This window comes from Cicer arietinum, chromosome 8 (genome assembly GCF_000331145.2).
Source record: "Cicer arietinum cultivar CDC Frontier isolate Library 1 chromosome 8, Cicar.CDCFrontier_v2.0, whole genome shotgun sequence".
In the NCBI taxonomy this organism is placed as follows: domain Eukaryota; kingdom Viridiplantae; phylum Streptophyta; class Magnoliopsida; order Fabales; family Fabaceae; genus Cicer; species Cicer arietinum.
The window spans coordinates 25,379,658-25,395,209 of NC_021167.2; the positions used below are offsets into that span (position 1 = coordinate 25,379,658).

Sequence of the window (15,552 nt, forward strand, 5' to 3'; positions counted from 1 at the left end):
TAGGGAAAAAAGGTATCTCATGGTCAAAATCACACTCCAATAAACCAATTGTCCTTAAATGATTATAACAGACATAATTAATCAGATGACAGACATATTGAGATTATAGATAATAGGTAATATATTAATACATATTTCATATTATAAAAATATTATAAAGCATTTTAGGAGAGAAGGTATTTTTGTGAAAATAGTTAGTCTTCATCTTATAACTATATACATGATTTAAGTAAAATAAACATCACTATTCGTATAACCTTCAAATATATATGAGGAGAGTATTAAATTGAGCTGAAATCTTCTCAAATTTAAAGAAATGCACATATTTTTTATTTTGGTGTATAAATGTTGAATTCATTTAGAAAAAAAAAATGTTGAATTAATTTCACATATCCAAAAACTATAGGAGTAGATTGTTAAATAAGTATTTAAAAAATAAGAGTGGTTGATAATTCATTTAATTGATTGATCAATCCTATGCACCTATTCTATTGAAATATGATCATAGGTCCAGTTGTATTGGATTTGACTTGTTAACCTTGACCCAATTCTTGATCTATATATTATATCCTAAATTTAACATTAATAACTATGGTCTAAATAATGACTGCAATCAATTCATCATCTCTAGATAAATTAAAATGTATAACTTTATGTTACATATAGTTAAGAAATAAATTTTATAAGTAAAAATAAAAGCTAAAAGATGGTAATCAAAATAGCACTTCTTGTGCTTTTATTCCAAAACTATGTTAATAAAATTATTTTTTCATAAAGAAAATTAGATAACATATTATAATGTTATCAAAAATTATTTATACACTCAATTAAATTATTTTGTAAGTGTTTTTTGAATTCAAATTTTTTAAATATTCTTCATAAAAAAAATAGCTGCCAAAGTCTGTGTAGACTTTATTTTGGCAGCCTTGACCTTGCCCTTTTTCTTTCTTAGAGACCCGTCCCTTCAAACCACTTCTCATAAAGTGTTTAATTTCCACCAAATCAAATGAATTTGGATTGTTTGCACTATAAAATAATCAAATGATCTATAAAATAACAATTTTAATTATATAATTTAAAATATAAATTTAAAATTTAAAATTATTTAATTTAGATCGAACGATCACCAATATTCTAAATGTGTGAATGTGGAATCACTAACTACAGGAGAGCTGAATCCAAATCAAATGACATTATAAAATTCAACCAATCTAACACAAGTTGTCAAAGATTTAAAGTAAAGTGACACTTAATGAAAGAAAACATGTGTAGATCTTTGCGAAAACAAAAAACCAACATTATCAAAATTGTGTATTATTAATACATAAATTTGTCTGAATTTATATATTCAGATGCAAAAAACGCATTATAATGTTGATAGATTCAAAATTTGATAAATTCAAATCGAATTAACATGCATGAATTCGTAAATTTACAATAAATTCGAATAAATTCGACGAATAAATCGATACCTTACTTTTAAGAGGCTTGATTTTTTAAGCTCGCTTCAAAAAACTTTTTTTTTCACTCTTCTCTAATAAATTTCATACTAACTTTTACTCTTCTCAAACGAATTATTTTCTTATTTTTATTTTGAACTCACATGCGACTTCTTCTTTACTATCACCATGAATGATCGCAAGTCTTAAATAGTAGTATAATTTATCTAATTTGATTTGATATTATTTTATGAGTATGAAAATTTATGATAATTTTACATATTTTTGCTTTATAATTAATTTTAAAGTTTAAATTATAGATGAATTTATAGTATTATAAAAGTATATATGTCATTTATAAATTAGTTTTAATATGCTGCTATAATGACACTCGATCATTATAAAGATTTAAACTTTATTCCTCAAAATTACAATGTGAAAATCTTACTGTGAATTGACATCTTATGGACAATAGAGACTAACAAGGTACAAGATCAAGATCATAAAAAGAAGAAATGGTAATGTTTAATAAACTGATTATAGTCCAAAGACCAAAGATAACTAGAACTTATACTTGTATTTTTTATTTTGTTAAATATATATTTGTATTATTAATGTATACTTTTTAGAATTATGTTAGGGAGTAGTCCTCTATGATTAAAAGTAAAATATCTAAATCATTACATTGATCATAAGATTAAAAGTTACCTAAGATAAGGGTGATTCACTTTCATTAACATCATTTTTTCTTCCTTGAAATGATTGGCAGTAAAGGAACATGGACACAAAATGGATCACATGATTTTGATGAGTTTAGTACTCAAGAAATCCTATCTTCTCAGCACATTAATAATAAGCTTCCTCAGGTTTTACCTCTAATCCTCACTTAATATTATGCTGTATTGTGTTTTTATATTACAGTTATAGTTCTGATTACACTGCAAATTTTTATGTGATATCATTGCAACGACTTTAAAATCTATCCAGTTACAATTGTAATTGTGACAACTTTTAAATTTATAATATTAGAACCGCAATTACAATCGTAGATTACAGTATCAAACCATAATAATACTAATTGTTAGGATGATAAAAAAAATGGGTGACTTCAAAAATCATAAAAACCATAAACTAGGGATTATATCTAATATAGTCCAAAAAAAAGATATTATATTTGCTCTCCATTATCTATCATTATAAAATTCATGTTTTAATTAAAAGTAATAAAGATTCATCTTTAGACTATTTTTTTTATATTAGATACACTATAAACTAATTCTCCCATGTTATCATTTTTTTCACTATGATTCAAATTTTTTGCACTTTTTTCAATCTATTAAAGGATAAAACCGTAAAGCTTTCATAAAACTTTTTTAAAAAAATAACTAAAAACATAGTGCAACAAACTTGTGGGAACACACCCTAAATTTGATTAAGCATATGAAAATGATTACTTATTTGTGCAGGGTATTGTGAGAAGCTTGAAGGATCAAAACATAGATGGTCAGATTCCAAATTTGGAGTTCACCTTAGGGAGATCAAATTAATTTTAGTTTTTTCATGGATCTCTTCAATGGCTTTAATATAATATATAATATAAAAAATATTAGTGCATATATATATATATAAATATATAAATAGCTAGCTAGGTTTTGCTTTTGTGAAGACGAAGATGTCACTTTCCACAAATCTAAGCAAACTTTGTATATTCTTTTTGAGCTAAAGATTTATTATATAAGTGGTGTTAATTTGTCATTACATAAATTTTATTGTTAAAAGTTAAAGTCGAAGAAAAGAAGGAATCAAATGTATTATATATAAGCTTTTATTATTGTTTGTGTCTTTTGTTTTCCATTCCTTCTCCCTAGGTTCCTACGGATTGATTTGTGCTTTTATATATATATATATATATAAACCACAATCGATGAATTGCTATTAACATCGCAAATAATAACTTTTATCATTTTGCTTGAAAAAGAATAAAAAATTAAAACTGCAATCGAAAAAAGTGGCTATATAATGATAAATATCAACAATAAAATAACCCTATAATAAAATGAAGCATGGAAAAATCATATATATATATATATATATATATATATAGTATTATGTTCCTTAATTTGATTAGTTTAGGCTTGACTTGTGCACAAGGGATATCTAAAAAGCAGTGATGGGTGTGAAAGATATGAAGAATACAAATATGATTTGATAAGTAAAAGAACATCTTTTGACAAAATGATTCAAGTGAAAAGAAGATATGATTGGAAAATATCCAACTTGGTTGTCACACTGATTAGTATGTTGATGTTGTGAGTGTGGGTTGCATTAGGCCCTACTAATTAATTAATGGACACCATTAAGTTCTTTTAAGATATGCCTAATTCACTGTTTAACTTGATGTAAAAATCAGTTCCAACAGCTGTAACCTTAATCAAGTGAAGCATATTCACACCCTATGGGGGATCCAAATTGGCTGCCATAGTGAATAAGTAGATATTCATCCTTCAATTAAGATTGAATGATTTAATTTTTAAATTTAAAAATAATTAAAATTTAATATTAAAGTTTTAACCGTTCAACTTTGATTGGACAATCTAGATGTATTTACGGTTATGCAACAAATCTGATTACTTATATAAGTTTTTAGGATAAAGTCATTTGTTATATAACATCTTTTGTTTTTATTTTTATATACATTAAATTTAGGTGAGATAAGTTGACATTAAGAGTAACTCTTACTTAATTTACTACACTTAATAACTTTGATTTATCCATTAAGTTAATAGTTTTTATTGAGTAGATTAAACACTTACAACTTCAATTATTTGAGCTATTGGTAAAAATATAAGCACTAGGTTTGCAGGTTGCGAGTTCAACCTTAGCTAGTTGCAATAAAGAGAGATAAAAGTAAAATACACTCAATAAGCTAGTTGCAATAAAGAGAGATAAAATACCTTATTGAGTGTTTAGTAAATTCTAGGCTAAATTTCATATGTGGTCCCTTAACTTAATTTCAAGTAACGTTTTAGTTTTTTATCTTTTTTTTTCTCGATTGATTGAATTTTTTTTTAAAATTTTTGTATAAAAAAGGATAACATTGTTGAAATTTTAAAACATAAAATATCAAATTATCACTTAAAATTAAAATAAAGGACCAAGTCGGGAAAAAAAAAGATAAAGGACTAAAACGTTACCTGAAATTAAGTTAAAGGACCACAGATGTAATTTAGCCTAAATTCTAATATCTTCCCTACCTTATATTAAAGATTAAAATTAAAATTAAAATTAATTATTTACCATGAACGTCACTTTAGAATAAAAAGAATTAAAATTAATATTGCTTTTTCAATTTTCAACATAATTTTAATTATTTTTTCAAGTATTTACTTCAATTATTATAATTTACACTACTTTTAAAGTATCAATTTCATTTCACATCTATGATTGTGAAAAATCAACAATAATTAATAAGAATAATTGAGTAAAATAATAATCATTTTTAACATTATTTAATATAACCCTGATCCAAAGGTAGAAGTTGTTATTTTTAGTAAATTTTAATAAAATATTATATTTGTTATCTGTTGTTTATTGTTATAAAATTCAATCTTTTACCAGAAAGAATAAGGGTCTACCATTGAACTAATTTTTTAGAGGTTTAAATTGAAAATACCATTTTTTTTCCCCTTTAAAACGACAATAATTGTGAAACTAAGAGAGTATTATTTTGGCACAATAATGCTATTATATTTGAAGATACATGAAAGAGAGGCGTCACTTGACCATGACCTTAATTGAAATACGCCCTCTCTACCTATATATAAGTTCCTATGTTAAATATTTCATTATACTTAAAATACCTTTTGTATTTTTATATAGTTTATTTTGTTTTTTCATATTTCATACTTAGTGGTATTAATTAGACATTTATTTGGCAAAGAAGCAATAATTATATCCACTTATTTTAAAAGAAACTTATTTGATTAAATATGATGTTTAAATTTAAGTACGGATTAAGTAATATATAAACTTGAAGAGTTGATATCATCTCCATTTTTCTCTATTTGGTCCATTTGTAAAAAGATAGGTATAAAAAGTAGATAGTGAATTTTATCACTATTTACTAACTGACTCATAATTAAGGGTGAACAGCGGGCCTGATAGGACGAATTCAGGCCCAAAAACTACAACAGTCCAAACCGCGGGTCATATATACAAACCCATTAAGTAGTATTTGAAATTTCTTAATTATAGTTAAAATGCTTCATTGAATCTTTTCATTTTGAAAATTCTCCAAAATTTATTATCTAACAAGTGATTTATATTGACGAGTTTGAAATACCCTAAAAAATGACATTGAATTATAAAATTCTCTTCCAAACACGTTCTAACTGAAATTGAAATGCATGTTCATGATAATCCTTTCAAATGCCTTACAAATAACACCAAACAACTAAATTAAAACATTTAAACATCATAGTTTGAAAAACATTCCAAATGAAACATGATTAAAAACATCTTCTTGACTAGTGATTAGGACCCAAAAGTGAGAGAAGAAAAGTCCTATAGTGACCAGATGTTTCAGAATGAACAGCATCATTTAGTGTCTTCTTGTATTTCTTTGAATATTCAGCTTTGATATATTGCATATCAATTTCAGTCCTTGTTACAATCACCCTTATCAGTGTGCTATCATTTGTCCCTAAACCTTTCATTGCCTTATGCAACACCTGCATGGTTGGAAAAGTATGAATATACAAAGTGTGTATAGCAAATTTAAGATGAAATAAAGTCAATTGTTTTCGTATAAGTTATAAGCTGATTTCATAAGCTATCATGAAAAACTTATGAAATTAAGCTGAAAACAGTTATGGACATGTCATAAGTTCTTTCTACAAGTTCTTTCAAATAATCTTAAAATGCTTATGTCAACAGATAAATTCAAATAAGTCAATCCAAATAGATCTACAAATCAAATTGTTTTCTTATACGCTACTAGTTGTTTTCATATCAGATAAATACCTTTGCAAAATACTTTCCTGGATTAGTAGCACATTGAATTATAGTCAAAAGTGCGTGACCGAAATTCCCCGACGCTTCATTCTTTACGGCCTGATATAAATTCAAATTGAATACCTCAAGAAAGAAATGAAGTTAAAAAGTGATAAGATTAAAGTGATTGAAATACCTTCTCCAATGAGTGACCATACATGTCGTGATAATAAGAACTGACTGCGGCCAAATGTGCTGCGCTCCGCTCAGCGAATATGTGGACAAAAGTCTTTTCGTCGGTTCCAAGTTTCTTCTCCCCTGCTTTGTAGAGAACCTTTGCATCCTTCTGAGAAATTTCTCTATTAACCTCCGGGCCTTCGTGGCGAGGAGTACTTATAAATGCAAGCAGGATCTTAACAAAAATTTTGCATAAAAATGGATTAGTTTCCACTAGTTGCAGCTCCTTTGTTTTATTGACTTGAAAAAATTTAAGAGACAGTTTTTTCCAATGAAGTACTAACGTTAACAAAGATAGCATACACGACACTGACACTCACACGCAAACACCAGTAACTATTTTCTAAAAGCCACACACAAGGACAAGAGAAGCTACATGTTGAATATAAACAGCATTTACACATAGAAACCTCACCTTTTGATGATCACCAGAAGTGTTTAATTCGATTTCGTGCTCGAGATAAACGCCAAACTTTGAATGATAGAGCTGTTTTAAAAACTGTAGCTGCGATGGCGTGCGCGAACATATTACTTCAGTAGCAGCTTCAAGGTTTCTGTCCACAATTAGAGACTTTCTAATGATTTCTGCGTCGCGTCCAGCAGGGTCATGCATCCAAAGTAGAACTGCAGTCTGATAAACCGAAAAATTTTAAAAACACAATCACAACAAAATTCAAAGAGAACTTGATCAACTTTTTTGGTTTTTCATTGTGTAATGTTAAAAAATTTGTAGTCCATTATAATAACGATTTTTATGCTGCCAAAACTGCAATACTTCCATGATTGAGGCCGCATCAGACTGTAATTCTCTACTATATTAAGGATCGCAGCACGAACAAATGCAGTAAAATACGAACAAAATTGTAACTGCAATTACAGTTGCAAATTGCAATTTAAAACCATGTAATATATACTGTGACCTACAATGCGGTTCATAAGTTATATCAGTAATTTAGTACCTCTAACTTTCCAGTGAGCTCCGAAGCTAAGCGTTTCGAGAGTTCCTCGGAATATGTAGTTTTGTATTCCATTTGGATGTAGGCGCGCATTGTAGCATCTCGATGAGCAAGGATATTGATTACAGCACTTGTGTCACACCCAAATCCTTTGAAACCATAGAATTAGAATCAAATGAAGGTTTCAACTTTAGTGAAATATCAATAGACTCTTTATACAAAGAATAATTCAAATAATGGCTTAAACAACCACATATCACAGCACACAAGTTTGTTAGAGGTAGTTACAGGTTGTTGAATAGTTTGTTAATGCATTAAGCTCATTTTCCCCTCTTTTACCATTTCATCTGGTTCCTCACAATACTCTAAAAATATATATAGCAAATTAATACCATTTTCAATTTTTCAAGAAATTGATGCTATCTATGATTCAATACTTCCAATTTTTTGCTTTTAGCACCAGCAGTTCATTGAATAGTAGTTATAAGTGAGGCCTGACAACCCAATTTTGTATGGTTAAATTTGACAAAACTCGAATTCTTAGATGATTTCAAAATCTATTATAGACGTGTTGGACCACTCGTTATCAGACCACAAGCCACACTCTTAATATCTAGTCCTGAGCGTGAGGATGGTGGGTTGAATAGTGGACAAAATTGATGTTTCAAAAACCACTTTTTTACCGCCAATGTTAGTATTATACTAAAGAGGGTGGCGATCGAACTTTTGATCTCCTTATTATTCCACCTCAACCACCAAAACAACCTTATATCCCCTCAAAAACCGAATTGAACGAGATGATTCAATTGGTTGAATGACACTTCGTATGGTTTGGTTAAATGAGCGAGTTAACCACAATTTTGTCCCAATTCAAGCAGGTTAAAGCAATTGAATCATGATCCAAAAGTCTAGTTGGTTTGACACATAATTCAATTTTGGTAAGTGAAATTAAATTAGCTCAAAAGTCAAAATCAAATTCTAAGAGTATGCATAATACAGCAAGGAATACTCTTTCAAAACATTACTTAAAAGAAAAGTTTCAAACAAATTACCACCCAATTAAAAACAGTATATGAGTCAATTATCTTATATATCCAACATTTAACTCATTCATAGTCGATATGAAACTTAACGACATACACTTGAACCCAACAACATCATCAACAACTTTAAAGAGAGAGTACCTTTGAAAGCACGATAAAGGTGAGTGGCATCATCTCTAGGAGAAGGAGGAATTGGAGGGACAACAAGTGTAGCCATGTTTTTGTTCTTGTTCTTTCTCTCTATGAAAACAGAAAAAGTAAAACAAGGAAAATGGAAAGAAATGGAAAAGAAACAAAGAAGAAAGAAACAAGATATAAAGATAAAAGGCAACAAGGACAATGATAGATATAATGTTCAACAACTATAAATAGAATTCAGTATTTAATCAATTATGTCCCCAAAACGTACCATTTGGACAACATGCAATTATTATTATGTAATGAAAGCTCAATCTAACAAATGTACTTAAGTCAAAATAATTGAAAATTGTTTTTTAAATAAGTGCTTCGAACTTTGAAGATGTATTTTTCGTTTTATATAAATATATAAATGGCCGGTGACTTTTTTTATAATATTTTATGATACGTGTGTTGAAAATGTATTTTTCTTTTTTTTGTTTTATATAATTTTTTTTAAACGGCTAAATACTAGACTAGTTCAAAGGACAATGTGTACTAAAAATTAAGAAAATATAAAGAAATTTTCTGTCTAAACACTTAAAAGGGGAGGGGTGAGAAGAGATTTTTTAATTTTTGTGTTAGAGGGAAAAAAAATATTTTAAATGATTTTTTAATTATATTGAATATTTTTTCTATCATCTAAATCCTTTCAAAATAGATAGAACAAAAATCATGTTTTCATCAATTTTAATTTCCTTCTTTCCTCCTAAAAATTGTGCAATACATTTCATCCGAATTTTTTTTTTTTCACGAACCTCCACATCTTTATGTAAAACACAAAAATATGAGTAAATTCATCTATAGTTTTTCATCTCTAAATTTAATTTATCAAATAATAAATTAATAAATAAAGAAGATTTATGATTTCATTTGTAGGACCTTGATATTAACATAAAAACTTTTATTAATATTTTATTCTTTTTAGTTATTACTATCCTGCAAAGAGAGTCTCATATTTGTTTGTTCACTTTATGATAACATAATAGAATTTGTGGTTTACATAAATAAATACATATATATACTTAGCTAACTAACATTATATTAAGTGAAAAACAAGTGAGGGTGATTTAAAAATTAAAAATAAGCTACACCAAATTAAAAAAGTAACACTTTTATTATAGTTTTAGATTATAAAAGTTCTGTATTTAAAAAAAAATTATCGTAGAAGTTATAGATTATTGATATTATGTATTTTATCGTAAAACAAAATCATAATGTGAAAGAAATATAAATATAGTAGTTTTTATTAGGAAAAGATAAAATGCTCTTTTAGGGAGAAAAAAAAAGATACAAGAGTTGGGCCAAAAATGGTTTTTTATCTATCCACCAAATTTTTTGTCCATTTTGGGTCATCATGTGATAAACTGACCCAACTATCTCACTCAAATAATTATAAATTATGCGAAAACTGTACAATAAAATTGTTTAGGAGACATTTTTATTCTTCAAAAAAAAAAAAAGAATAAATAATTTTTTATCAAAAAAGAAAACATAATTTTCAGTCTAATGTAACAGAAAGAGGATACAATAGACTTCACTTAATATAATATGCTATTATGTATTTTATTACGTTGATCAAATAGACCTCAAGTTCAAATTAATTTTTTTAATAAATAAAAATCATTATTTTTTTAGAATAAGATAAACTATTTATGAATGTGATTATTTTGTACGTAATCTAATTATTAACACGATCAGTATATTAGTTATCTATTTCTTCAGATGTCAAATGTAAATAAAATAGTTTCATTTCCTGTGATTAATCAAAAAGAAAAAAATTACACATATCACATAAAATTAGAATTTCCGGAAAAATTATGCATAAAAATACTATAAAGTAATTGACACATCATGCTATTTTTTCACTTAATAAAATAAAATATTATATAGGAAAATATTCCTGTAGTCCTAATCCTGTAATTTAATTTCAAAGAACATACTTCTTTCTTCAATTTAATTCTTTACACAGACTTAAAAATTGATCATCTTTAAAAAAAATGCAAAAAAGTTATTCATCACTTTTAAAGAAAAATAAGAAAAAACCATCAAAATCAAATGTTCAAATAACAACAATTAAAAACTCACCTTTGAAAAATCATACATCTTTTTTCTTCAATTGTTCCTTGAACCACAACTACAAATCTTGACTTATCCCATTATTAAGATGATTAATTTTCTTCTTGACAAAAGTAGAGTTTAGATCATCTCAGTCCAGTAAAAGAAATGTATAATTCTTTGAAATTTCATTTCCTTTACTGAACGGAGATGAGCTCAACTCACCAAAGTAGAATTTCTTCTTTCTATAGTATAATAATTTTTTATATTTTGTGAACACTAAGTGATGGATTACATCATAATGAGATATTTATATTTCCTAAAAAAGAATAATGATATATCTATATTTATATTGATATATTTATATTGAGAAACCGATCCCTATATTTTAGGGAGAATTTTCCGCATAGTTGACTTGTTCCTAAATAATCTCAACCTTCACTCCTTAAAATATGCTCTCCAAATCCATGTGTCATCCTTAAAACAATATCCTTTAACCATAAGTTTCTCTTCCACGTCACTAGGATCGCCCAACATTTTATGAGCTAGAATTATTAGAGGGGACTTTTTTTAAAATTTAATAAATAAATTATTAATATTTTATTTAATAATTATAAAAAAATTCCTTAGCATAATAATTAATGATATTTTAAAATTTATTTTATATTTTTTTTAAAAAATAAAATAAGACATTTCAACGATTCTGCTACTACGTCAAAAAGTTAGGTAAAAAATTTCATATTTCAATAGAAAAAAAGAGTGTGTACAACAACTCATCTTAACAATGTATTTACTATTTATTTCATAATTTCTTACATTGTAACTAATATTTCTCATATAAACAATTTACTTTTTTTTTTCTGTTTATAGTTACATTGTTAATGACTATGGTAAGAATTAAGAAGTAAGTTGCCACTCTTAAAAGCCAAAAAGTAATAATAATACCTAACAGAACAATACTTTAAATAGGTTATAGATTATAGATAAACTAATTAGTTTTTAGTTGCGTGTTAAAATTACTAACATATTTTTTGTTTTACTATTTTGTTAACAGTCACATTTTTTCTTGTATTTTTTTTCCTATAACTATCTTATATTTTTCTAACTAATACCTGTAATCATTAAAATTAATTGACCATTTTATATCATAATAAAAGAGATTGGTATAATATTCAATATAAAGACTACTTATTTTGTAATTATATATAAATATCAAGTAAATATAAAGATTTTTTTTTTATAGAAATCAGATATAAAAGATGATGCCATTTTTATATTCTTAATTATAAAAAAATATTCACACCAGAATACTAAACAGTGTGATTCTAAATTGTTAGAACACATCATAAAACTTACTCATTTTGATTAAATAATCTCTTTAATAATTTGAATGGTATGTTTCACATAAATAAAATAAAAAATTGTAAGGAATTTTCTATAATTATAGCTATTAAGTGAATCATACACAAACTTTCTAAAATATATTTCATATATATATATTGAATCTTTTCATGCCTACTAAATAGTTTCAAACTTGTTCATTTTTATTTTCTTTTTGTGCAAGATACGCGTATTACAAGTCCAAAAATATTTTGCTTTTCAACGCAAAGTAATCTCACTTCAAGACTTTTTTTTCATGCATTTTTTCTTTATCAATCTTTAATAGATTTAATTTAGTTTATGATTCTTGTTATCATTTATAAAATCAATAATATTAAAAACTCTTTTTAAAATTTTCATATATGTAATTGGATTGTCTTTCATCTAAAATAAAATCAATAATGTTAAAAACCCTTTTTTAAAATTTTCATATGTAATTGGATTGTCTTTCATCTAAAAAAAAATCAATAATGTTAAAAACCCTTCTTTTAAATTTTCATATATGTAATTGGGTTGTCTTTCTTTTTACATCTTTTCCTTGTTCAAGGACTTTCATCTTAATTTGTAATGGATAAATAAATATATCATATGCATGAATGTTGACTCGTTTACATACACTATTTAATAAGAACTTTAATTTTGATTAGAGCATTAATAAATGATAATTTATTTTCTAAATTTTACAAATGAGTTAATTTTTTAAACTTATAATTCACACCAGTTGTATAAGGATAAGATGGTATAACAATATACTCCTAGTATAGGTTGAGTCAAATTTCAATTTATTTTTTATGAAATTCATTAAATAAGTTATCTGTATACAGATGCAATGAAAATTACATTGATTGCATTATTAGCAACAATCAAATACATGACTCTATTCAAAAACGGATACTCTTTGCTTAACTCAATAACAAATATAGTATTTAATTCAAAAAATCTCAATATCAGGCAACTTTATTTTCGGTCATCTACTTTTCCACTTAAAAATTTTCAAAATTAATTGTTGATTATTTCTTTGTACACATCTTTTGTAATATAAACAAATTAATAAGGAATAATACGCAATTAGATAGATGATTGACACAGTTTATTTTCTATATTTAGCCTGAGCATGAAGGAAACAAAATCTTTAATCACAAGTAAAATAAAATATACAATCTATTTTTATAAAGATTAGCAACAACAATAAATTTTTATAAGATTACTAGGCTATACAATCTATTTTTTCACTTAGTAAAATAAAATATTATATAAAAAAAAATTCTCTGGTTTAATTTCAAATAACATACTTCTTTCTTCGATTTAATTCTTTACACAGACCTAAAAATTGATCATCTTTAGAAAGAAGGCAAAAAAGTTAATCATCACTTTTAAAGAAAAATAAGAAAAAATCAGCAAATGTTCAAATAACAACAATTAAAAACTCACCTTTAAAAAATCATACATATTTTTTCTTCAATTGTTCCTTGAACTACAACTATAAATCTTGACTTATCCCATTATCAAGATAATTAATTTTCTTTTTGACAAAAGTAGAGTTTAGATCATCTCAGTCCAGTAAAAGAAATGTATAATTCTTTGAAATTTCATTTCCTTTACTGGACGGAAATGAGCTCAACTCACCAAAGTGAAATTTCTTCTCTCCATAGTATAATGATTTTGATATTTTGTGAAAACTAAATGATGGATTACTTTCCTAAACCAGAATAGTGATATATCTATATATTTATAGTGAGAAACTGATCCCTATATTTTAGGGAGAATTTTCCGCATAGTTGACTTGTTCCTAATAATCTCAACCTTCTCTCCTTAAAATATGCTCTCCAAATCCATGTGTCATCCTTAAAAAAGATATATAATATAGATATAGCTTCTTTATATTTTATAATAAGGAGAGAAACTTATATATATATAATCCATGAATAAATAAATATCTTTTTCTTTCTTTATAAAAAAACAATATAATATAGATATAGCTTCTTTATATTTTCTAATCATATGTTGATTGAATCAAATTTTCATTTTCATTCACTACATTTCATTTTTGTTTTATAAAATTCATTAAATAAGTTATAATTATTTTTAATTACTTATTTAATTTATTTAATTTATTTAATTCAGTTTATTAATTTAACTACATTTATCACATTTTGTCCATGATCGTTGTGGTGGAGGAGGTATGTGAAAGTGACATAGCAATTTTTACTGTAGAATTGGTTTGATTTTTATATAGTATAAATAACAACTTTGACCCAAAAAGTAACAATAACAACCATTTAAAGAATCCAATTTAAATTAAATTACTTTAGAAAAAAAGATCTACTTCTTAATATGATCAGCATTGCTTATCTATTTATTCTTTCAAATTAAATAGTTTTATTTATGTGATTAGCCAAGAAGGAAATAATTTTAAAAATATTACATTGATAAAAAAATTAATATAATATAAAATTATTTTTTAAAAAATAAAATTGCATAAAAATGCTAACAAATAGACACATCATGCTATTTTTTCCCTTAGTAAAACTAAATATTATATGTAAAATTACTAAGGGAATTCTTAGTAAAACTGATGGAACATAGAGAATATAATTGTGTATAAATTTAAAATTTGTTAAAATTTTATTAATTTTTTTATATATTAAATAGTTTTTAATTTAATAAATATTAAAGTTTTATATTAAATAATTTACATATGTGAATTTATTTTTATTACTATATAAAAATTGTGACATTCTTGTTAAAAACTACATCAAAATTGAGTAAATCATTTTTTTCTATCTCTTTCATTTTTGTTTGAATGGTCGTAATATATTTTTTTTTTAATTATAATCATATTCAAAATATAATTTTAAAACAGTGTCCATTTTGATTTTCGTGTCACAGACTTTAAAATTGTCAATCATAATTATATTTAAAATGCAACAAAATACTAACATATAAACACACCATGGTATCTTTTCACTTAACTAAATATTATATATGCAAAATTACTAAACGAATATAATAATGATAATCCATATTTCAATCTAGAAGTAAGTAAAGCCTATAATTCTGTACTTTTTATTTCAAATAACAATTTATCCTTTTATTTGATTTATTCGACAAAGAAATCAAGAGTATCTCAACTCATTAAATAGAGAATATATATTTATGAAAACTATAGTTATAACTCACATGATAATGAGACATATTTAATTATTTATTGATAATGAGACATATCTATCTATATATAAGTTGAGTAACCGATTTGCCTCATATTGTAGA

General features: G+C 25.5%; 2 protein-coding genes across 2 annotated transcripts in view; one reads left to right on the forward strand and one right to left on the reverse strand.

The window, feature by feature from the left end:
* The window catches only part of LOC101493712 (uncharacterized), a 9,480-nt gene extending 6,187 nt beyond the window's left edge, over positions 1–3,293 (forward strand). The window contains exons 5-6 of the mRNA XM_004513283.4: positions 2,209–2,305; positions 2,906–3,293. Of these exons, the coding sequence (XP_004513340.1) occupies positions 2,209–2,305; positions 2,906–2,986 (178 nt within the window). The 3' untranslated portion in view covers positions 2,987–3,293. The remainder of the gene's footprint in view (positions 1–2,208; positions 2,306–2,905) is intronic.
* A 2,485-nt stretch (positions 3,294–5,778) lies between these two features.
* On the reverse strand, positions 5,779–9,011 carry LOC101494031 (annexin D5-like). The gene is made up of 6 exons (XM_004513284.4): positions 8,809–9,011; positions 7,628–7,773; positions 7,084–7,299; positions 6,628–6,843; positions 6,462–6,551; positions 5,779–6,169 (listed from the first exon to the last, which is right to left on the reverse strand). The coding sequence occupies exons 1-6, from the start codon at positions 8,882–8,884 to the stop codon at positions 5,966–5,968; spliced, it is 948 nt and encodes a 315-aa protein (XP_004513341.1). The 5' UTR covers positions 8,885–9,011; the 3' UTR covers positions 5,779–5,965.
* Positions 9,012–15,552: the final 6,541 nt, after the last annotated feature.